This window comes from Leucoraja erinacea, chromosome 1 (assembly GCF_028641065.1).
Source record: "Leucoraja erinacea ecotype New England chromosome 1, Leri_hhj_1, whole genome shotgun sequence".
NCBI lineage: Eukaryota > Metazoa > Chordata > Chondrichthyes > Rajiformes > Rajidae > Leucoraja > Leucoraja erinaceus.
Window position 1 is genome coordinate 136435161 of NC_073377.1, and position 24028 is coordinate 136459188.

At 48.9% G+C, this 24028-nt stretch overlaps 1 protein-coding gene across 3 annotated transcripts in view; it reads right to left on the minus strand.

The window, feature by feature from the left end:
• Positions 1–24028, minus strand: part of LOC129702259 (nuclear factor NF-kappa-B p105 subunit-like) — a 103398-nt gene that overhangs the window by 42450 nt on the left and 36920 nt on the right. For all 3 annotated transcript variants that reach the window (XM_055643965.1, XM_055643947.1, XM_055643956.1), the window contains exons 11-16: positions 23319–23457; positions 22415–22531; positions 16543–16638; positions 15506–15604; positions 4197–4344; positions 1830–1944 (exon numbers count right to left, since the gene is read on the minus strand). In XM_055643965.1, the coding sequence (XP_055499940.1) occupies positions 1830–1944; positions 4197–4344; positions 15506–15604; positions 16543–16638; positions 22415–22531; positions 23319–23457 (714 nt within the window). The remainder of the gene's footprint in view (positions 1–1829; positions 1945–4196; positions 4345–15505; positions 15605–16542; positions 16639–22414; positions 22532–23318; positions 23458–24028) is intronic.

Consider the following 24028-nt stretch of genomic DNA (forward strand, 5'->3'; position numbering starts at 1 on the left):
GGGGGGGCAGGGGGAGAGGGGGGGACAGGGGGAGAGGGGGGGGCAGGGGGAGAGGGGGGGCAGGGGGGGCAGGGGGAGAGGGGGGGGGGGGGAGAGGGGCAGGGGGGGAGAGGGGGAGGGGGGGGCCAGTGGGGCAGAGGAGGGGCAGGGGGGAGAGGGGAGGGGGTGAGGAATGGGGGGGAGGGTTCAGGGGAGAGGGGGGGGAGGGGGAGAGGGGGGGCAGGGGGAGGGGGGGGAGGGGGGGCAGGGGAGAGGGGGGGGGGGGAGGGGGGGGCAGGGGGAGAGGGGGGGCAGGGGGAGAGGGGGAGGTGGGGGAGAGGGGGGGCAGGGGGAGAGGGGGGGGGGGGAGGGGGGGCAGGGGAGAGGGGGGGGCAGGGGGGAGAGGGGAGGCAGGGGGAGGGGGGGGGCAGGGGGAGGGGGGGGGGGGCGGGGGAGAGAGGGCGGGGAGGAGGGCGGGGGATAGAGGGCAGGAGGGGGACACAGGGCGGGCAGGTGGAGAGGGAGGGAGGGCAGGGGAGAGTGTGCATGGGAGAGGGAGGGAGGCAGTGAAGGGGAGACACTGGGCAGCAAGGTAAATCTGTTGTGTGTGAGTTGTTTAGAGGCCAGTTGATTGAAGTTGAGTACTGGCATGCTCCAGTGAGAGGGAGGGAGAGGTTGGCAATGGAAGGGATTCTTGGAGCAAGGAGCATGCACATTTGGTTATAAAGAAGAAGTGTGTGCATGGTGTAAGAGGATGTAATATGAATCTTGAGGAATATAAAGAGTTGAATCTGAACAAGTGTGAGGTGTTTCCCTCTGGGAGGTTGAATGTATGGGATCAATTTATAATGAATGGCATGATCTTTAACATCATTGATGTGGGATGTTGGGGTCCAAGCCCACAACACAAGTGGATAGAGTGGGAAAGAAGGCATATTACAGGCTGGCTTTCATTAGTTATGGCATTGTATCAGGAAGAGTCAGGAAGTCACGATAGAGCTTTATAAGACTTTGGTTAGACCACATTTGGTAAATTGTGTGCAGTTCTGGTCGCCCCATTGCATGAAGTGTCTTGGGCATAGATGGGGTAGACAGTCAGAACCTTTTCCCCCAAGGTGGAAATGTCAAGGGCTATGTCAAGGGTAATGTTAAAATTGTACAAGGTATGGGTGAGGCCCCTTCTGGAGTAAGGTGTACAATTTTGTTTGCCAAATTATAGGAAAGATGTCAACAAAATAGAGAGAGTACAGAGGAGATTTACTAGAATGTTGCCTGGGTTTCAGCACCTATGTTACAGAGAAAGGTTGAACAAGTTAGATCTTTATTCTTTGGAGCGCAGAAGGTTAAGGGGGGACTTGATAGAGGTCTTTAAAATGATGAGAGGGATAGACAGAGTTGACATGGATAAGCTTTTTCCATTGAGAGTAGGGAAGATTCAAACAAGAGGACATGATTTGAGAATTAAGGGACAGAAGTTATAGGGGTAACATGAGGGGGAACTTCTTTACTCAGAGAGTGGTAGCTGTGTGGAATGAGCTTCCAGTGGAATTGGTGGAGGCAGGTTCGATTTTATCATTTTAAAATAAATTGGATAGGTATATGGTCGGGAAAGGAATGGAGGGTTATGGTCTGAGTGCAGGCAGATGGGACTAGGTGAGAGTAAGTGTTCGGCACGGACTAGAAGGGCCGAGATGCCTGTTTCCGTGCTGTAATTGTTATATGGTTATACAGGATAGGCCGATGGGCCTGTTGTTGCGCTGGGAAACGGTGGGCTGAATGGCCTGTTGTTGGGCATGGACAATGTGGGCTGAAGGGCCTGTTGTGGTGCTGACTCATGTTCTCTGACGTACCTGGTAGAGGTCGTTCCTCATGTTGATGATGTCGTGGCCGGGCAGACTGACGATGACCGCCAGCAGGTGCTGGACGACCAGGGGCCGCAGGTGGATGATGGCCAAGTGTAACGCCCTGCGGTCAAAGAGAAAACATGTGCAGTGGCCGCCTGCAACAACCGTCCGCACTGTAGGCCAGAGGCTACAGTGGCAGGGTGGACAATCTGGCATCGTCTTCTCTGCAGTCAGAGGTTGAGGGGAGACTTGAGGTATAGATAGGGTAGACAGTCAGAACCTTTTTCCCAGGGTGGAAATTTCCAATGGGGCAGCACGGTGGCTCAGCAGTGGAGTTGCTGCCTCACAGCGCCAGAGACTCGAGTCCAATCCTGACTACGGTGCTGTCTGTACCGAGTTTGCACGTTCTCCCCGTGACCACGTGGGTTTTCTCCGAGTGCTCTGGTTTCCTCCCACACTCCAAAGACGTGCAGGTTTGTAGGTGCATTGGCTTCGGTAATATTGTAAATTGTCCTTAGTGTGTGTGGGAAAGTGCTCGCGTCCCCAAGGGGCCTGTTTCCGCGCTGTATTCTAAAACTAAAAACGTAAAAACTAGAGGGCATAGCTCAAAGATGAGAGGGGGATGGTTTAATGGAGATACTTGTTCCACACAGAGCATGGTGGAGAATCTATTCATTATTCCAGGCTGACTGCTGCTACGGCTCCGCTCTCTGCCAGCTCAACCACTGCCTCAACCGGCTGCGGGAGGTTTCTGGCCCCTCTGCCCTGGCTCTCTCTCTTTGCCTTTAATTTCATAGCCCTTCAGCCCAACTCCTCCATGCTAACCATCATGTCCCATCTCTGCACTAGTCTGACTGCCTGCATTTGGCCCATATCCCTCCAAATCTGTCCTATCCATGTACCTGCCTGTCCAAATGTCTTAAACATTTCAATAGTCCCTGCCTCAACTACCTCCTTCAGTTTAGTTTAGTTTAGAGATACAGCGTGGAAACAGGCCTTTCGGCCCACCAGCGATCCCTGCACATTAACACACCATCCTACATCCACTAGGGACATTCTTTACATTTACCAAGCCAATAAACCTACAAAGCTGTACGTCTTTGGAGTGTGGAAACCAAAGATCTCGGTGAAAACCCACGTGGTCACGGGGAGAATATACAAACTCCGTACAGACAGCACCCGTAGTCGGAATCGAACTCGGGTCTCCGGCGGTGCATTCGCTGTAAGGCAGAAACTCTACCGCTGCGCCACCATAACCTCCTCTGGCATAGATTCATACACCCACCACTGTGTAAAAGAGTTCCCCCTTCACCTTAAACTTATGCCCTCTGGTTCTTGATTCCCCTGATCTAGGTAAAAGAAAATCAATGTCTGGTGTTATTGATATAATAATTAATAACACAATACATGAATAATCTCCAGTCATCAACTTGTTTGTAACTTGATCACAGTTTGCAGGTTGCTACTAAGCCACAAAGCAACAATCTTTTCCGAATCGTTGATGCAGGAAAAATGTCCCCGATGTTGTGGGAGTCCAGTTTAAGAATAAGGGGTAGGCCATTTACGGCTGAGATGAGGAAAAACCTTTTCACCCTGAGAGTTGTGAATCTGTGGAATTCTCTGCCACAGAAGACAGTGGAGGCCAATTCACTGGATGTTTTCAAGAGAGATTTAGCTCTTAGGGCTAAGGGAATCAAGGGATATGGGGAGAAATACAGGGTACTGATTTTGGATGATCAGCCATGATCATATTGAATGGTGGTGCTGGCTCGAAAGGCTGAATGGCATGCTCCTGCACCTATTTTCTATGTTTCTACAAATGAAACCGTGAGGATGAATGGCTGGGGTTTTAATACACTGGGCAGCATGGCTTTTCACATCCGTGCCTTTCATTCACTATCCAATCCTTCACTTTTAAACTTTAATTATTGTAGTTTGAATCTGCACTCGTGTTCATATGATCTAGGAGCAGAATTAGGCCATTCGGCCCATCAAGTCTACTCCACCATTCAATCGTGGCTGATCTATCTCTCCCTCCTAACCCCATTCTCCTGCCTTCTCCTCGTAACCTCTGACACCTGTACTAATCAAGAATCTGTCAAACCTCCCTGAAAAATATCCACTGACTTGGCCTCCATAGCCGTCTGTGGCAAAGAATTCCACAGATTAAAGACATTCCTACTCATCTCCTTCATAAAGGAACGTCCTTTATAACACAAGGTACTTCAAGGCCAGACAACATAAAAAAGAACACACACAGGCCCTTCAGTCCACAATGTCCGTGCCGAACATGACGGCAATTTAATTATCCCCACCTGCCTGTACCTGTCAAAATGTCTATCTATGGGGAGGGGGAGGGCTGCAGCTACTCACCCATCTCCGTTGTGGTCCTGTGCTGCGGTGAGGTGGCGCTGCACGGCCAGCAGGATGCGGGGGTCTCCAGCGGCTGCGTAGTCCAGCAGGGCCCGTGCGTGTCGCTCTGCCAGGGCCAGAGCCCGGCCCACCGCCAACACATCTGCACCTGGACACAGGCAGAGTCACACACATGTACACCGGCCCAGACACACACTGGCACATACTCACAGACACACACACACACACCGGCACACACACATTCACACATGGCACACACTCACACACGCACACACCAGCACACACTCACAGACACACACTCACAGACGCACACTCACACTCCGGCACACACACACTGGCACACACTCACACACACACACTCACAGATGCACACTCACACTCCAGCACACACACACTGGCACACACTCACACACCGGCACATACTAACATTCACACACTCACACACACTGGCACACACACACATTCACACATGGCACACAGTCAGCCACACACCGGCATTTTTCAGCTTGAAATTGTGCAATCTGGTGCATACTGTAGCGAGTCTTTTAACTTACACTTGATTGCAATTTTTTTTTCCTTTAATTAGATTAGGTATGAATAAGGTTAGGCTAAATTAATTCCTAATTACATTCCACAATAGAGCCAGGCTCTGATCAACAGGGCAGCACATGAATGATCTTAATGTATTCACATGGAAATCAGATTATAATTCATGCTGTTATGCATATATATAGAGAAAAAACAGAGAAACAAGGCAAGAGTCGGACTTCCTTCACTGTTCTGCACAAATAAATCAATCAACCTTACCCTATAGAAACAAGATGAAAATAATTCCACGTATTCAACCGTATATGGTTCAATGATATTAAGATATATATGTAAAACATATATATGGAAACAGGCCCTTCGGTTCACCAAGTGCACACCGACCAGCAATCTACCATACACCAGTTGTATTCTACACGCCAGGGACAATTTACAGAAGCCAATTAACCTGTAAACCTGCACTTCTTTTGGATGTGGGAGAAACCTGAATATCCGGAGAAAACCATATGGTCATAAGGAGAATGTACAAATACTATACAGACAGCACCCGTAGTCAGGATTAAATCTGGGTCTGTGGTGCTGTAAGGCAGCAACTCTACCGCTGTGCCAACATGTAAATTATTTTTTCTGTAATATATTTATTATGGTGTCACGTCAATAAAGATGAACACAAGATTCTGATTTCTGCCCTTAGTTGGATAACACACATCTCCAGTCATTGTGTTTTATGGCTGGTTTTCAACCTCTTAAGTCTGAAGGTCTCGACCCGAAACATCACCTATTCTTTCTCTCAAGAGATGCTGCCTGTCCCGCTCAGTTATTCCAGCTTTTTGTGTCTATCTTCAGTTTAAACCAGCATCAGCAGTTCCTTCCTACACTATTTGTTAAGCAAAACAGGTCCTATTCTCATAATATTATTCACCTCAACTGTCTTTGCTGTAGAGAATACAATCCCAGTTATCAAATCTTCAAAGTGAAAAAAAAAAATTCCATCCCTGCCAATATGTTCATAAATTGCCCCTGGACCCTCTCCAGAGCAATTGCACCCTTTCTACAGTGTGTCATAGTCTTACAGCATGGAAACAGGCCCTTCATCCCAACTTGTTCATGCAGATCAAGATGCGTCATCTAAACTAGTCCCATTTATCCGCATTTGGCCCATATCCCTTTAAACCTCGTGTGTGCCAGTGTGTCTGTGTTAGGTTGTGTGTGAGAATGTGTGACAGTGAAGCGGCGACAACATCCGGAGTGAGCGGAGACATGGCGGTGCCCGGGGAGCATTTCCCTTCCCCCCCCCCCTGCACCCCCGGGGATGCGGGCCGGCCCAGGTGCTCTGTGTCCAGCTGGGGTCAGGGGGAGGTGAGGGTCAGTGACCCGGGGGTCCGGGGGAGGTGAGGGTCAGACCCGGTGATCCGAGGAGGTGATGATCAGTGACCCGGGGGTCATGCCTTGGAACGGAGCCTTAGCCCGAGATTCATCCCCAAGGCCCGCCGTGTCTCACCTTATCACACCATCTATACGGGATAAACTAAACTACTTTTTCCCTCCCAAATCATCCCGTGGGCCAGTAGTTTGACACCCCTACTTTAAACCAATGCCCTCTAGTTCTTGAATCACATATCCTGGGAAAAGGACCATGCATTCACCATATATATTCCCCTCATGGTTTTTACTCACCTCTAAAACAATTTTTGCTTTATTTTGAATTTCCAGCACCTGCAGATTTTGGTTCCATGAATGTCAAATGTATGGCAGTTTGTCATTTTAAATAGTGTGCTTAAGAGTCTAAGACAATTAAATTGCTCATTCTTTACGGGAAACACGCCAACAGAAAACTATTCTCATTGGTGAATGTGGAGGAGAGCTGGAAACCTTGCACGATTTGAATTGTCCGTGACTTTATTTATTTATTTATTTATAAAAAATTGCGCGCAAGAAATTTGTGATCAGCGTGAAAGTGTGTGAGAATTTCATGAAATGGCCAAGTTTCACACTCAATGCGTAAGAGTTGGCAGCCCTGCACACCGGCACACACACACTCACACACACACTGGCACACACACACTGGCACATTCACACACCGGCACGCACACACTCACACACACACCAGCACACACACATTGGCACACACACATAGACGGGCAATGACATCGCCATCGCCCCCCCTTGACTCTGAACATACGTAAATAAGTTATGTATTTGTTTATGTAAAATGTATTGTTCACGTGTACCGAAACGGCATTTTGTTTGGACAGGGGTGACAATTAAATTGCTCTTTTTGACTCTCTTGCACTGCACACACACATTAACACACTCAGCGGACAAATAGACTAACATACGTAAATGATGTACAATCAAGCTTTTTTTGTTGCATGCTAACCACTCGAAGGGTCTCGACCCGAAACCCATCACCCATTCCTTCTCTCCAGAGATGCTGCCTGTCCTGCTGAATTACTCCAGCTTTTTGTGTCTATCTAATTATTCCACCTTGTGTCTACCTTCGATTTAAACCAGCATCTGCAGTTCTTTCCTGCACATTACAGTCAAGCTGTCCACAGTGTACAGATACAGGATAAAGGGAATAACGTTCATTAATAATTCTGACAGTCTGTAATTTCCACCACACTGTACCATCGCCCACATTTACATTGGAAACTTTTGTAACTTCGTTAGTGCCAAAACGTCGAGACTTGTGTACTGTCTAGGTGAGGTGTGCTGTATGATTTTAACTGGGTCGTATGCAAAGCAAAGCATTTCACTGTACCCAGGTACATGTGACAATAAAGCATTATTGAATCATTGAAACAAACTGGCAAAGGCGGTGTGCGGCAGAAAGTGCCCCAAGCCACTGGTCTGTACGTTCTCCCTGTGACCGCGTGTGTGTTTCTCTTGTGCTTTGGTTTCCTCCAACGCTCCAAAGACGTACAGGTTTGGAGGTTAATTGGTTGGGTATGGCAAGTTGTCCCTCGTGTTTGTAGGATAGTGTTAATGTGCGGGGATCGTTCATCTGTGCAGTAAGGGAGAGAGGGAGGGAGGGGGGCTGAGAGGGAGGGAGGGAGAGGGGGGGGGAGGGGGGGGGAGGGGGAGAGGGAGGGAGGGGGAGGGGGAGAGGGAGGCAGAGAGAGAGGGAGAGAGGGAGGGAGGGAGGAAAGCGGGAGGGAGAGGAAAGGGAGGGAGGGAAAGCAGGAGGGAGGGAGGGGGAGGGATAGGGGGGGATGGGGGGAGGGGAAGGGGGGCGATCAAGCGGCTGCTTTGTCTTGGACGGTGTCGAGCTTCTCGGGAGTTGTTGGAGCCGCACACACCCAGGCAAGCGGAGAGCGATCCATCACACTCTGAGCGGTGCTGTGTAGGCGGTGGAAAGGCCGTGGGGGGTCAGCCGGTGAGTCACTCCCCGCCCGTCTGTGACCTGCCGCGTGGCCAAACTGTTATGTGGCTGGTCCGGGAGAGGCTCTGATTGGTGGTGACTCCACAAGATTCATGCTGGGAGACTGGGTGACATTGAGCATTAACAGGGGGTGGGTCAGAAGGAACTGCAAATGCTGGTTGAAGATGAAGATAGACACAAAATGCTGGAGTAACTTAGCGGGACAGGCAGCGTCTCTGGAGAAAAGGAATGGGTGACGTTTCGGGTCGAGACCGTTCTTCAGACAGGAGGTGATTAGACTCAAGATGACCAGGTTCCCAACACCTCTACTGTGACAGGAATTTCAACAAATCCAATGACTCTTACAAACATCTACGATGCACCATAGAAAGCATACTGTCGGGGTGCATCACAGCCTGGTTTGGAAACAGCTCTGCCCAAAACCGTTAGAAATTACAGAGAGTTGTGGACGTAGCCCAGTCCATCACACAGACCAGACTCCCCACCACTGGATCCATCTACACTTCATGCTGCCTCGGGAAAGCAGCCGACATAATCAAAGACTTGTCCCTATCCCACCCCAGTCATTCCTTCTTCTCGGCAGGCAGTGACTAGTGGGGTATCGCAAGGCTCGGTGCTGGGACCCCAGCTATTTACAATATATATTAATGATTTGGACGAGGGAATTGAATGCAACATCACCAAGTTTGCGGATGACACAAAGCTGGGGGGGCAGTGTTAGCTGTGAGGTGGATGCTAGGAGGCTGCAAGGTGATCTGGATAGGTTGGGCAAGTGGGCAAATGCATGGCAGATGCAGTATAATGTGGATAAATGTGAGGTTATCCACTTTGGTGGCAAAAACAGGAAAGTAAAGATTATTATCTGAATGGTGGCCGATTAGGAAAGGGGGAGATGCAACGAGACCTGGGTGTCATGGTACACCAGTCATTAAAGGTAGGCATGAGGGTGCAGCAGGCAGTGAAGAAATCGAATGGTATGTTAGCATTCATAGCAAAAGGATTTGAGTATACGAGCAGGGAGGTTCTACTGCAGTTGTACAGGGTCTTGGTGAGACCACACCTGGAGGAAAGACATTCTTGCCATAGAGGGAGTACAGAGAAGGTTTACCAGACTGATTCCTGGGATGGCAGGACTTTCATATGAAGAAAGACTGGATAGACTTGGCTTGTACTCGCTAGAATTTAGAAGATTGAGGGGGGATCTTATAGAAACTTACAATATTCTTAAGGGGTTGGACAGGCTAGGTGCAGGAAGATTGTTCCCGATGTTGGGGAAGTCCAGAACAAGGGGTCACAGTTTAAGGATAAGGGGGAAGTCTTTTAGGACCGAGATGAGAAAAACATTTTTCACACAGACTGGTAAATCTCTGGAAATTTATTTCGGAGTCACGTGAGGGACTCCATGAAAGAAACCCGCTACGACGCATGCGTGGCATATCGCATACACGCATTGAACGAGTCAGAAGTGGGAGACGACGTCTCCCTAGAGAGAAAGGCAAAGAAGCAGGTAAGAGACTGCAAAAATTTTTCCACTTACCTTGCAGGTAGGAAATACAAGAAGCTGCAGGAGCTGGAGGGAGACGGCAGAAATATTGCAGCCAGACCAGCAGCAGCAGCCGTTAGCGCGAACCCTCCTGAGAGGATTCCCAAACGGCTATTTTTAGCACAGAACAGCTGTGCCCGACGTCAAGAGACTGCTGCCGGGCGGGAAACAAAGCTACACGGCCCGGGGAGTTTCTAGACCAAGTCGGGTCTATTTTTAGATGCAGTCGTTCGGCGCTCCGCAGCTGATTAAAGCAGCTGCACCACCCGGAGAGAGAGAGAGCAGACATCGGGAACAGCAGCCCATGGACCTGCGCTACGGGGTCCGTGGGGCTGCGGGAGGAAGGACGTTCCTCCGAAAACGGCAGGCTGAAAACCAGTACAGGTAAGAACAAATTTTCCCTTACCTTTTTTGGTGCTTTTTTTTCCAGAGTGCTTGCTGTATTCTGAAGAGACTGGTGTGTTGCTGAACAGCAGGGAGCCAGCTAAGGACGTCAGGGCACAGCCACAGGTCGTTACTGGTGTGATGATGAACAGCAGGGAGCCAGCGACTGATGTCAGTATTGAGCTGAAGGGCTGTTGTTTAATGACCAGCAGCAGCCAGCAATAAATGTCGGCACCAGCATCTCCCAGATGGGAGCGAGTGCCAAACTTCACCCTAAATGGGTAGAGGTGCCCGTGAGTACCAGGACCATGGGTAACGGTCCAGTGCCCGTAGGCATGGGGACGGGCAGTGGGATATACCGCGTGCGACTAGTGCCCGAGAGCACCAAGGTCGGCAGGAGCGGTCCCATATATTAAGCACTCGCGACGACTAGTGCCCGAGAGCATGTAAGTCGGCTGGAGCGGTTTGCTGGAGTAAAATTCTCCATATTGGCAGGCTCCGGGATTGGAGGTAGCCACAGTGGGCAAATAATAATATAAGTCCCACAGCAGTTTCCCATATGGGCTGCATGAAATGTCGGACGCCTCTGAGGAGGGTATGGAAGGTCTGACGGGGTAAAGCCTGAGCAGGTGATGGAGCCACTGTCCCCTATTGAAGGGGGGGGAAAACAACCTGCCGAACATGATGAGCAGTACTGCCAGCAGAACTCAAGGAGAATGATTGCGAGAGGATGGCTGTGAGTATTGAAGGACTGTGAGTCCACCCATCAACTTCAAGCTAATATTTTTGCTGAAGTGTTGGCAAGGCTTCTATACCCCGGAATATTGTGGTGCTCTTAATGTAGCCATTGTTACAGGTGCATTTGCAGACATGTTGGGAAGGCCGTTAGGAGTTGGGAAAATCCGTAATACTCTGAAAGGTCTCATGGCGGGCATAACAGCTTTGGCCCGCATGTTAAATAAGGTGTACAAAATTAGTGACCACAAGGATGCCATTAGCACTATTTTTTTGCAATGTGCAGTTTGAAGGGCCATTAAGCCAGCTCTAGACCCTAGTTCGCTATACTATGTAAGCAAAGGGCTATAGACCCCGTTATTTGGGGGGGGAGACCTGTCTAAACAGGTATAGAATTGGCGAGGAGGCTTGACTTTGGGGCTGATTAAAGCATCCAAAGGTTATCTGGGGAAGACATTAACCTCATGTGCATCCTAAGAGAGGTAGTGTGTTTTTGTAATTATACTACAAAGAATTGGGCAGAGGTACCCAGCAGCAGCGTCCTGTTTAGGGTTTGGCCGGGACGACCACTGTGGAGATGCAAACTAACATTAACCTTTAGGCTCTCCACAACCGCATATGAAACCAAGGAAAATAACTTGGTTACCACCAATAACCATGGAGGTAGGTGAATTTGGGGCTCCAGTATTAATAGGGAGCACGGAAGTTGGGGGGATATTGCAACTTCATGTTGATGCTTGGTGTAATATATCCATGGACAGATATATCCTTAGCAGTTTTAAGGGATATCTGATAGAGTTCTACACGAACAAAACCCTCCAGTACATAACCGGATAGATATACATGCTGGTATGAAATAAACCTGAACAACAGGATTTGTCTCAAACATCTTTATTAGAAATAAGAAAGATGGGGGATGCCGTATTATTATGGATTATCAATACTTCACAATGTTGTGCAATATATTCATTTTAAAAATGGATATGTTTAGCAGTGCAAAGATTTAGTGTGCAGCAGGCTAGTCTATGGGAAGTATTAATTTAAGATCCTTGCTATTCAATATCAAACTGGGTGAAAATTTTTAAACCAGTGTTGGGACTGCTGCAACACCAAAATCATAGAATTATGGTATAGTTGGATGATAGCCTTATTGTGGGAATAACTTAGGAATCGGCATGTTAGGCAGTGGTTGCCACTAATCAATTGTTTGTGCAGCTGGGATGCATTGTCCATCCACTTAAGTCAAAATTGACACCATTAACACATTTAATATGTTAATGACTTACTAATATGGAAAGCCACAGAGGTCAACTCGGCTGTGCTATTACAAACAGATGCCAGTGCAATTGGTTATGGTACAACTGATACCATCTCGAGCTATGGGGGAGATGGAATATATAAGAAGCTAACCTACATAACACTAAGGGTTAGAAATGTTAAGTGCATTTCATGGGCAAAAATCTTATTGCTCAGGAATGTAACTGCAGCATGGTAGATGGTAGATAGATAATACCTCGGTGATGGCATATTTAAGTCATATGGGTGGAAAGATATCACCAGCTTGTGATGAATTGGCAAATTAAACTTGGGAATGGTGTGTCCAAAGGAATATTTGGTTATGGGCTACGTATCTACCAGGGATACTAAATCAGTGGCAGACACCAGGCCACGAAAAATTATTGGAAGTACTAAATGGATGTTGGATAGATGGTATTTGCTAAAATCAGTAAAGTAGGTAAGGCCGGATATTAGAATTGCATCCGGGGTTAAATCACCAGTTACCGAGGTATGTATCATTGATACCAGATCCTGAGGCAGAAGCTACAGATGCTGTTTCACTGCACTAGGGGAGGGGTTTTTTCATTTATGTATTACCTCCTTGTCTAGTTATAAATTTGGGGTACGAAGGGACATTCAACAGGAATCGGCATTGGGGATGTCTTAGTACCTGATTGGCTTACCCAACTATGGTTTTTCCGGGGTACAGGACATGGTGCTGGAACTATGTATAACGGTAGACGTAGTCCTAAGTTGCTGGTGCATCCAGTAACTGAGGATAGCTATCCATGTCATAGAAAATATTGATTTAGTAGGTTGTAGACTCTATAACACCGCTATGGGACATGGGGCTATCGATAGAACTGTGGACATGATCACGGCAGCACGAAGAAGGTCTACTCTATAACAGTATTTAGGTCATATTAAAATGGACTAATTACTGCCATGATAACTTTCTGGACCACAGAAATAAGGATGTTCCGGGGGTGCTACAGTTGCTTACCAGCCTGCAATATGGAGGACTGTGTTTCAGCACTGTGAATAATGCCGAAAGTGCATTGTCAAGTTATTAATGGCAAGAAACAGTAAGATAACTATATTTGGAATGTAAGTGTGGCTTTGAACTTGCTCAGGAATTGGTCGCCGGCTACAGCATTAAATCTGGATAACTAACTAGAAATGGTAATGCTGATAGCGCTAGTCACAGTGCATAAGCTCCAGTTATTGCTAAAAGTAAGACTGGATGGCCTCACTATTGCGGCACGAAGATTGAGGTTTGTGATCCAGGACCGTATTATTAAACAAAATAGGCCAGGATTAGCGGGGCAGGTCATAGAATTGATGGCCTACCTCTGTATAGACAATGCCTCTGTATAGTAAAGTACGGTTTTGTTATACAGTAAGAAAAAAGGCTATCAGAGGCAAGGAATTGGCGTTTAATCAGCTATAAGATACTGTACCATAGAGTGTAACTCAGACCATTTCGCGGTGGCTGAAATATGGGATATGATAGGTGGGAGTGGACAATAACATATTTAATTCTCACCCCACCAGGGCTGCAGCTACATCTGCAGCAAAACGCCTTGATGTATCCATGGACCAAATCCTCAGGATGCAGGATGGTTGTTGGAGAATACGTTTCAGAAATGTTAACAAACCAGTTAGCAGTATGGGAACGGTTTTTCGGGGAACAATTTTAAGTTCTGTATGATAATTTATCCCTGAAGAATACAGGGTTATGATTTGAATTAATTCGATATTATTTATCATTTCCATTAAATAATTGGTATGAATGCTTTGAATATAATTAACAATTTCTCTCTAACTACCAAGGCAGTTGTGAAGCATGGACTCGTTTCCACGGCATGAGGTCACAGAGCTTTGAAATCTTTCATGGAGTCCCTCACGTGACTCCGAAGTAAAATAGTAAGATTAAACGAGAACTTACCAGTTTGAAGTTTGATCTGTATTTTATGAGGAGGAACGTTGAGGGAATACATGCCCTCCGCTCCCACCCTCATAGGGTCAAATCTTAAGCTGGTATCTCTTTGATAATCTTGCAATTTTAGGTCAATATAGGGTATCTGTGACCTCACACCGCTGCTTTGAAGGATGACACGCATGCGTCGTAGCGGGTTTCTTTCATGTATTCCCTCAACGTTCCTCCTCATAAAATACAGATCAAACTTCAAACTGGTAAGTTCTCGTTTAATCTTACTATTCTCTGCCACAGAAGGTAGTTGAGGCCAGTTCATTGGCTATATTTACAAGGGAGTTAGATGTGGCCCTTGTGGCTAAGGGGATCAAGGGGTATGGAGAGAAGGCAGGTACAGGATACTGAGTTGGATGATCAGCCATGATCATATTGAATAGCGGTGCAGGCTCGAAGAGCCGAATGGCCTACTCCTGCACCTATTTTCAACGTTTCTATGTTATCAGGCTTCTGAACGGTCCTTCCATAAGCTAGGGTTCTATCCGATTCACCTCTACCCCATTGTGGACATTGGACTTTGTCTCTGGAACTATAACATTATCACGCTGCTGCACTCTGGTAGTTTTATATTTTCACTTTGTTTTTTAGTTTTAGAGACACGGCGCAGAAACAAGCCCTTTCAGCCCACGTGGTGCATGCTGCCTAGCGATCCCCACACACTAACACTATCCTACATCCACTAGAGACAATTTTTACATTTACCAAGCCAATTAACCTACAAACCTGTATGCCATTGGAGTGTGGGAGGAAACCGAAGATTTCGGAGAAAACCCACGCAGGTCACAGGGAGAACGTACAAACGCTGTACAGACAGCACCCGTAGTCGGGATGGAACCCAGGTCTCCGGCGCTGCATTCGCTGTAAGGCAGCAACTCTATCGCTGTGCCACCGTGCCTGTTGTGTTTGGCTTGAGTATACGGATGTATGGAATGATTTGACTGGATAGCACACAAACAAAGCTTCTCACTTATCTCAGTACCAGTGACAATAATAAATCAATCCCATAGAGATAGAGATCTTTTAGAGGCATATAATATCATGGGGGAATAGTGAAGGTGTGTGCATGGACTCTTTTATCCAGAGTAGAGGAATCAAGAACCAGAAGACATCGGTCCAATGTGAGAGGGGAAAAGATTTAATAGAAACCTAAGGGGCATGTTTTTCACACAGAGGATGGTGGATGCATGGAACAAGCTGCCAGAGCGAGTAGTTGAGGCAGAAACTATAACAATATTTAAAAGATATTTGGACAGGTAATGGATAGGAAATGTTTTGAGGGATTTAGGCCAGGTGGGACTAGTGTAGATGGGACATGTTGGCCGGTGTGGGAAGGTTGGGCCGAAGGGCTTGTTTCCACACTGTATGACTCTATGCCCAGTCTCTCTCCTTCAGTGAATTAACCATTCCGAGGCAAAGCACAGAGCGACATGAAGTCAGGCACTTACTTGGATGGTGTGACCCTAGGGCAGGTGATGGGGACTGGTCTCCAGGCTGGATGGGGGAGCCGACAGTCTCTGCAGGCTCTTGGCCATGGTCCATGGTGGCTGCAACACAACAACACCGGGTCAGTGGTTTCTGGAGACCAGCGGGTTGTCACCGCCCGCCACAGGCCTTGGCCTGAGGCCAAGTTATCCCTGCGACCACCCCACCCCCCTCCCCGCCCCATCACAGGACAGAGCCTGGGGCCTAGCAATCCCAGCGACCACCCCCCACACCCCCCTTCACAGGATGAAGCCCGAGGCCTAGTGATGCCAGTGACCACCACACACCCCCTCCCCCATTATAGGACAGCCTGTGGCCTAGTACTCCCAATACTAGCTCCCACCCCACCCCATCCCACCCCCTGCCGCATCACAGGATGAAGCCTGAGTCCCGTGACTGCACCCCCTCAACCAGCGGGGTCAGGGCCCCAGCCAGGAGTTGGGCCTCTAATGTATGGCACACCACCCCAGACACACCTCCCCCCCACCCCTCTCCCCTGGGACCCGACCCTCATCACCTCTCGGATTGGCCCTCTTCCTCATCCTCCCTCGACCCCCCGGCCCACACCCTCACCCCTCCCCCCATCTAACCCCCTCCCACACTGATCCCCCACCCCGAACCAGCACCCTCTCCCCTCACACAAACCCCTCCCCACGCTCCAGGCTTAGAGCCTGTGCTCCCCCCTCACACCCCGTCCTTGCTCACCACCCCATCCCCCCGTCCCCCCCTCCCACCAAAGCCTGGCCGCTCCCTCCCCGTCCCCTCCCCCCTGTCCCCTCCCCCTCCCCCACGCCAGCCCTTCCCCATCACCATTCACCTCCCTCTCCCCACATCCATGCCCCCCGACATTAGGACCACCTCCCCCATTTACCTCCCCATCTATTCTCTCCCCCCCCCCCCCCACACACAACTCTTCTCTTCAACCCTCTCTTCCTGTGTCTGACCTGTGCCTGACCCACTCTCCCCGTGAGGGCGAGTGAGTTTGAGCAGGTAACATTACCGTGTTTCATGCCTGCACTAGTGTTGGTGGTTCCGGGAGGATAGGCATAGTTTCCAAAGTTGGCATATCCTTGGAATCCCGCAAAGTAATTGGACCCTAAAACGGAAACAAGAGAATCGTTTGGGAAAGGTGACCAAGGAGATTGATGAGGGTGGGGCGGTGGATGATGTGGCCCTGGATTCTGATAATGCCCCTCATGGTGGGCTGATCCAGAAAATTACGTATGGGATTCATGAGGATGTTTCCCCTAGTGGGGCAGTCTAGGACTCAGAGTAAAAGGGCGTGTGTTTAGAAAGGAGATGAGGGGGTGTTTCCTTAGTCAGAGGGTGGAGAATCTGTGGAACTCAAGTCAAGTCAAGTCAAGTTTATTTGTCACATACACATACGAGATGTGCAGTGCCACAGATGTGCTCATTGCCACAGATGGCTGTGGAGGCCAAGTTAATGGATATTTTTAAGGCAGAGATTGACAGATTCCTGATTAGTGCAGACGTCAGCCTCGATGGGCCGAATGGTCTAATTCTGCTCCTAGAACTTATAAACAAGAGTATGAACATGATTTGGTTGAATGGATTCAAAAGCGGCTTATACATAGAGGACAGAGGGTTGTGCTGGAAGGTAGATATGCTGTCTGGAGGCCTGTGACCAGTGGAGTTCCGCAAGGATCTGTGCTGGGACCTGTGCTGTTTGTGATGTACTGTATATAAATGACTTGGATGTAAATGTGGATGGGTTGGTCTGTACGTTTGCTGGTGATACCACAATTGGAGGAGATTGTGAGGAAGGCCATCGGAAGACACAGGGGATATAGATCAACTGCAGAAATGGGCAGAGAAATGGCAGATGGAGTTTAACCCGAGCAAGTGCGAGGTGTGCACTGCGGGAGGTGGAACGTAAGGGTAGAGTATACCGTTAATGGCAAGACCCAATCGCATTGATGCTCAGAGGGATCTTGGACTCCAAGTTCATAGTTCACTGAAGGTTCACAGGTCACAAGTAGGTAGGGTGGTAAAGAAAGCGGATGGTATAGAAACATAGAAATTAGGTGCAGGAGTAGGCCATTCAGCCCTTCGAGCCTGCACCGCCATTCAATATGACCATGGCTGATCATCCAACTCAGTATCCCGTATCTGCCTTCTCTCCATACCCTCTGATCCCCTTAGCCACAAGGGCCACATCTAACTCCCTCTTAAATATAGCCAATGAACTGGCCTCGACTACCCTCTGTGGCAGAGAATTCCAGAGATTCACCACTCTCTTTGTGAAAAAGGTTCTTCTCATCTCGGTTTTAAAGGATTTCCCCCTTATCCTTAAGCTGTAACCCCTTGTCCTGGACTTCCCCAACATTGGGAGCAATCTTCCTGCATCTAGCCTGTCCAACCCCTTAAGAATTTTGTAAGTTTCTATAAGATCCTCTCTCAATCTCCTAAATTCTAGAGAGTATAAACCAAGTCTATCCAGTCTTTCTTCATAAGACAGTCCTGACATCCCAGGAATCAGTCTGGTGAACCTTCTCTGCACTCCCTCTACGGCAATAATGTCCTTCCTCAGATTTGGAGACCAAAACTGTACGCAATACTCCAGGTGTGGTCTCCTACCAGCCTACCTTCAATGACTGGTGTACCATGACACCCAGGTCTCGCTGCATCTCCCCCTTTCCCAATCGGCCACCATTTAGATAATAGTCTGCTTTCCCGTTTTTGCCACCAAAATGGATAACCTCACATTTATCCACATTATACTGCATCTGCCAAACATTTGCCCACTCACCCAGCCTATCCAAGTCACCTTGCAGTCTCCTAGCATCCTCCTCACAGCTAACACTGCCTCCCAGCTTAGTGTCATCTGCAAACTTGGAGATATTGCCTTCAATTCCCTCATCCAGATCACCCCCAATGCCGTGTGCTTTAAGTAACTTGGGGCAGTCACTTAAGGAACTTGGGGCAGTCACTGGAAGTGTCTTGAGAGTAGTCAGGGTTACCGTCGAGGAAGTACTGAAGGTACTGTCGTGTGAAGGTAGACAAATTTCCAGGGCCTGATCTGATATATCCGAAGACATTGCAGGAAACTAGAGAGGAAATTGCAGGGGCCCTGGTTGAAATTTACGAGTCGTCCTTAAATACGGGAGAGGTGCCGGAAGACTGGAGGGTGACAAATGTTGTGCCTCTTTTCAAGAAGGGCTGCAGGGAAAATGCTGGGAACTACAAGACGGTGCTTAACATCTGTAGTTGGTAAGTAATTGGAGAGTATTCTGAGGGATAGGATATACATGCATTTAGATGGGCAAGGGCTGATTAGGTATAGTCAGCATAGTTTTTTGAAGACGTGACCAAAAAGGTTGATGAGGACAGAGCTGTAGATGTTGTGTACATGGACTTTAGTAAGGCGTTCGACTAGGCTGCTAGGCTGCCTAGGCATGATAGGCTGCTCTGGAAGGTTAGATCGCATGGGGGTCCAAGGGGAGATAGCTGAATGGATAACAAATTGGCTCCATGGAAGGAGGCAGAGAATGATGGTGGAAGGTTGCTTCTCAGAATGGAGGCCTGTGATCAGTGGTGTGCCTCAGGGTTCAGTACTGGGCCCGTTACTTTGTCATCTACATCAATGATTTGGATGAGAACATAAAGAGCAAGATTAGCAAGTTTGCTGATGATACAAAAGTTTGTGGTTTTGCAGAGAGTGAAGATGGTTGTGAACGATTGCAGCAGGATTTGGATCGATTGGCCAGGTGGGCGGAGGAATGGTTGATGGAATTTAATACAGAGAAGTATGAGGTGCGGCATTTTGGGACGTCTAACAAGGGCAGGACCTACACAGTGAACTGTCGGCCTCTGGGTAGTGTTGTAGAGCAGAGGGATCTAGGAGTACAGGTGCATGGTTCCTTAAAGGTCGAGTCGCAGGTAGATAAGGTGGTCAAAAAGGCTTTTGGCACTTTGGCCTTCATCAGTCAGAGTGTTGAGTATAGAAGTTGGGAGGTCATGTTGCAGTTGTATAAGACGTTGAGACCGCATTTAGAATATTCTGTTCAGTTCCGGGCACCATGTTATAGGAAAGATATTGTCAAGCTTGAAAGGGTTCAAAAAAGATTTATGAGGATGTTGCCAGGACTAGAGGGTGTGAGCTATAGGGAGAGGTTGAGTAGGCTGGGCCTCTATTCCATGGAGCGCTGGAGGATGAGGGGAGATCTTATAGAAGTGTACAAAATCATGAGAGGAATAGATCGGGTAGATGCGTAGATGGTAGAGTCTTTTGCCTAGAGTAGGGGAATCGAGGACCAAAGAAGGTAGGGTCAAGGTGAAGGGGAAAAGATTTAATAGGAATCTGAGGGGTAACTTTTTCACACAAAGGGTGGTGGGTGTATGGAACAAGCTGCCAGAGGAGGTAGTTGTGGAAGGGACTATCCCATCATTTAAGAAACATTTAGACAAGGTACATGGATAGGACAGGTTTGGAGGGATATGGACCAAGCGCAGGCATGTGGGACTAGTGTAGCTGGAACATTGTTGGCCGGTGTGGGCAAGTTGAGCCGAAGGGCCTGTTTCCACACTGTATGACTCCCCAGAGGCCTACCATTTACTGTGTAGGTCCTGCCTATATTAGACTTCCCAAAATGCAACACCTCATATTTCTCTGTATTAAATTCCATCAACCATTTATCCGCCCACCTGGCCAATCGATCAATACCCTGATGCAATTTTTCACGGCCACCTTCATTATCTGCAAAACTAACTTTTGTATCATCATCAAACTTGCTAATCTTGCCCTGTATGTTCTCATCCAAATCATTGATGTAGATGATAAAAAATAATGGGCACAGCACTGAACCCTGAGGCACACCACTAGTCACAGGTATCCAGTCTGAGAAGCAACCTTCCATCATCACCTGCTTCCTTCCATGGAGCCAATTTACTATCCATTCAGCTATCTGTCCTTGTATCCCATGCGATCTTACCTTCCAGAGAAGCCTACCATGTGCAACCATTTCAAAAGGGCTAGCATACAAAAACAGGGATGTAATGCTGAGGCTCTATAAGGCGCTGGTTAGGCCGCATTGGTAGCATTGTGTCTTGGTTTAGTGCTGCTTCTCTGCGGTGGCTGTGGGCCTGGGGGCACCGCGCCCGTCTGACACCCGACGTCTCTGGCCACCTCCGGGCGTGGGGACAGCGCCGGAGAGCCGGGATCGATCCTGGCTGCGGATGAGGTGTAGGTCTGTGCTGAGAGTGTTTTGGCACGTCTCCCTCCTCCAATCACCGCGCTCTATCGTCAATCCCCCCCCTCTACTTTCGCCTCTGACCGACACATCCCTCCTCCAATGATCGTGCTGTCATCATGTCCCGCCCCCATTGCCTGCTGACGGATGTCCCTCTCGTCCAATCTTCGCCCTCGATCAGCAGTCTCACCCCCACTGTCTCGCGGAAAGCAGAGGTTTCACCGGGTTTTAAAATCCGGATTACAAAAAATGGGGGGTTCGTCCCCCACCTCTCAAAACAGGGTGGGTGGGGGTGTGTCCCCCCTGCCCCACCCGGGATTTCCGCCCCGGTCAGAGGATGGTGAATCTGTGGAATTCTTTGCCACAGAAGGCTGTGGAGGCCAAGTCAGTGGATATTTTTAAGGCAGAGGCAGACAGATTCTTGATTACTACAGGTGTCAGGGGTTATGGGGAGAAGGCAGGAGAATGGGGTTAGGAGGAAGAGATAGAATGGCAGAGTAAATTTGATGGGTTGAATGGCCTGATTCTTCTCTATGTGTTATGATTTACCAAAGCAGAACAACAAACTTCTTACTTGCAGCAGCACTACAACTTTGTAAACTCAGTAGGCAGTACATTATATGATAAATAACAAAAACAATTAATTCAATATAAAACACAACATAGTTAAAAACAAAACATGCGCAAAGTCCCGAGTACAACCAAGACAATCCAGAGTCTGTGTGGGAAGGAACTGCAGATGCCAGTTTAAACCAACGATAGATACAGAGTGCTGAAGTAATTCACAGGTCAGGCAGCATCTCTGGAGAACATCAGGCAGCATCTCTGGAGAACAGACACAGAGTGCTGGTGTAACTCAGTGGGTCAGACAACATCTCTGGAGAAAAAGAATAGTTGACATTTCGGGTTGCGACCTTTCTTCAGACTGAGACCCGAAACGTCACCTATTTCTTTTCTCCAGAGATGCTGCCTGAGTCACTGAGTTACTCCAGTTTTGTGTCCTGATGGGCCGATTGGCCTAATTCTGCTTCTATGAATTATGGGGCCATGTGCCAGTCCTTTACAACAAAGACACGTCGGAATTTTATGATTTGGACAGAATGTTGAGGAATTATGTCAACACACATTACCCTGAGTTTCTGTTTAGTTTAATGATACAGCATGGAAACAGGCCCTTCAGCCCACCGAGACTGCGCCGACCAGCGATCACCCTGAATACGTACTATCCTGCACACTAGGGACAATTTAGAATTTTACCAAAGGCAATTAACCTGCAAACATGTACGTGTTTGGAGTGTGGGAGGAAACCGGACCACCAGGAGAAAACCCACGTGATCACGGGGGGAACGTACAAACTCCATACAGGCAGCACCGGTGGTTGGGATTGAACCCGGGTCACTGGCGCTACGAGGCAGCAACTCTACCGCTGTGCCACCATGCAAGCCCTGTCCTTTTATTGAACCGAAAATGAATGAACAGTAATTCAAGGCAGCAGGCAGAATGTAAAGAACAAACACCCTCAGGGTGATGCCTCTCATCTGTTGTCCAGGTGTGTGTACAAACAACGGCTGACTATTCCACACAAGGTGCGCTGCTGTCTCACACTGTCCACGCCCTATCTGGCTCAGGTCTGCGTTAAGGGTCACGTTCACGGGTACTCACCCCCTGCTGCTCCTCCTCCGGCTCCATAAACCCCTCCACCACCTCCACCTCCACCTCCAAAATGGTCAGAGAAATTGGGCAAGAGCTTGAGTCGTTTCCTCTGCACTTCCTCCTTGTCTGTAGGCAGGGGGGAAGCAAGCACATCAGTCTAGCTCCTCCATCGGTACAATGCCAGGGTGGGGGGAAAAGGGGGGGAGAGAGAGAGGGGGGAGAGAGAGAAGGGGGGGGGGAAGAGAGAAGGGGAAGAGAGAGGGGGGAAGAGGGGGGGGAAGAGAGGGGGGGAAGAGGGGGGGAAGAGAGGGGGTCGAGGGAGATGAGGGGGGAGAGAGAGGGGGGCAAGAGAGAAGAGGGGGGAGAGAGAGGAGGGGGCGAGAGAGAGAAGAGGGGGGCAGGGAGGGGAGAGAGAGGGGGGTAGAGAGGATGGGAAGTGAGAGTGGCGAGAGAGAAGGGGGGAGAGAGGGGGTGAAGAGAGGAGGAGGTAGGGGGGAGGAGGGGGGGAGAGAGAGAGAGGGGAGAGAGAAGGAGAGAAGGAGGAGAGAGGAGGGGGGGAGAGAGGAGGGGGGGGAGAGGAGGGGCGAGAGAGGAGGGGGGGAGAGGAGGGGGGAGAGAGGAGGAGGGGGCAGAGAGGAGGGGGCAGAGAGAGGAGGGGGGGAGAGAGAGGAGGGGAGAGAGAGGAGAGGGGGGGAGGAGGAGGGGGGGAGAGAGGAGGGGGGGGAGAGAGGAGGGGGGAGAGAGAGGAGGGGGGGTAGGAGAAGACAGAGAGAGGCAAAGAGGGGGGGGGAGAGCGGAGAGGAGAGAAAGAGGGAGAGAGAGAGAGAGAGAGAGAGAGAGAGAGAGAGAGGGAGAGAGAGGAGGAGGAGGAGAGAGGAGAGAAAGGAGGGGGAGGGAGGGGGGGGGGCGTTACCTCTGATCAGTGGGTAATATGTGAAGGGCTTTGGTTCACTTGTTTCACAGTCGGACTTCCTGCGAAGTTGGACAAAGACCGATGCGGGTTTGGAAATCTCCACATCCCGGTACTTTGGAGTTTTAAACACGATGGCAAACTGTGGGAGAGAGGACACGGCAACAATAGTCACTTTTCTGGATACCAGAAGCTATTGTAGACAGAAGGAACTGCAGCCGCTGGTTTACATTAAAAGACACAGAGTACTGGAGTAACTCAGCGGGTCAGGCAGCATCTCTGGAGAACATGGACACAGAGTGCTGGAGTAACCCAGCGTAGTCAGGGATGGGGAAATTGGAGATATGGAAAGGTACAGAACAAATCAGAGCCTGTATCGATGACTCAGGAAAGGAGGCGCCCACATGGTCTCAGTGGGTGTCAGGGTTATGGGGAGAAGGCAGGAGAATGGGGTTGAGAGGGAGAGATAGATCAGCCATGACAGAATGGCGGAGTAGACGCGATGGGCTGAATGGCCTAATTCTTCTCCTATGACATGGTTCATTAAAAAGATTATAGAGCAGAGCAAGATGCGCCACTCTGCGAAAAAAGCGTAGTTTGACATGGGTATGACATGACGCCATTTTATTGAGCTGCAATTCACAATAATATTAATAAAATTTACAATAATATTAACTAAATATGTGAAGTGATGGATGCTATATAAAACACTG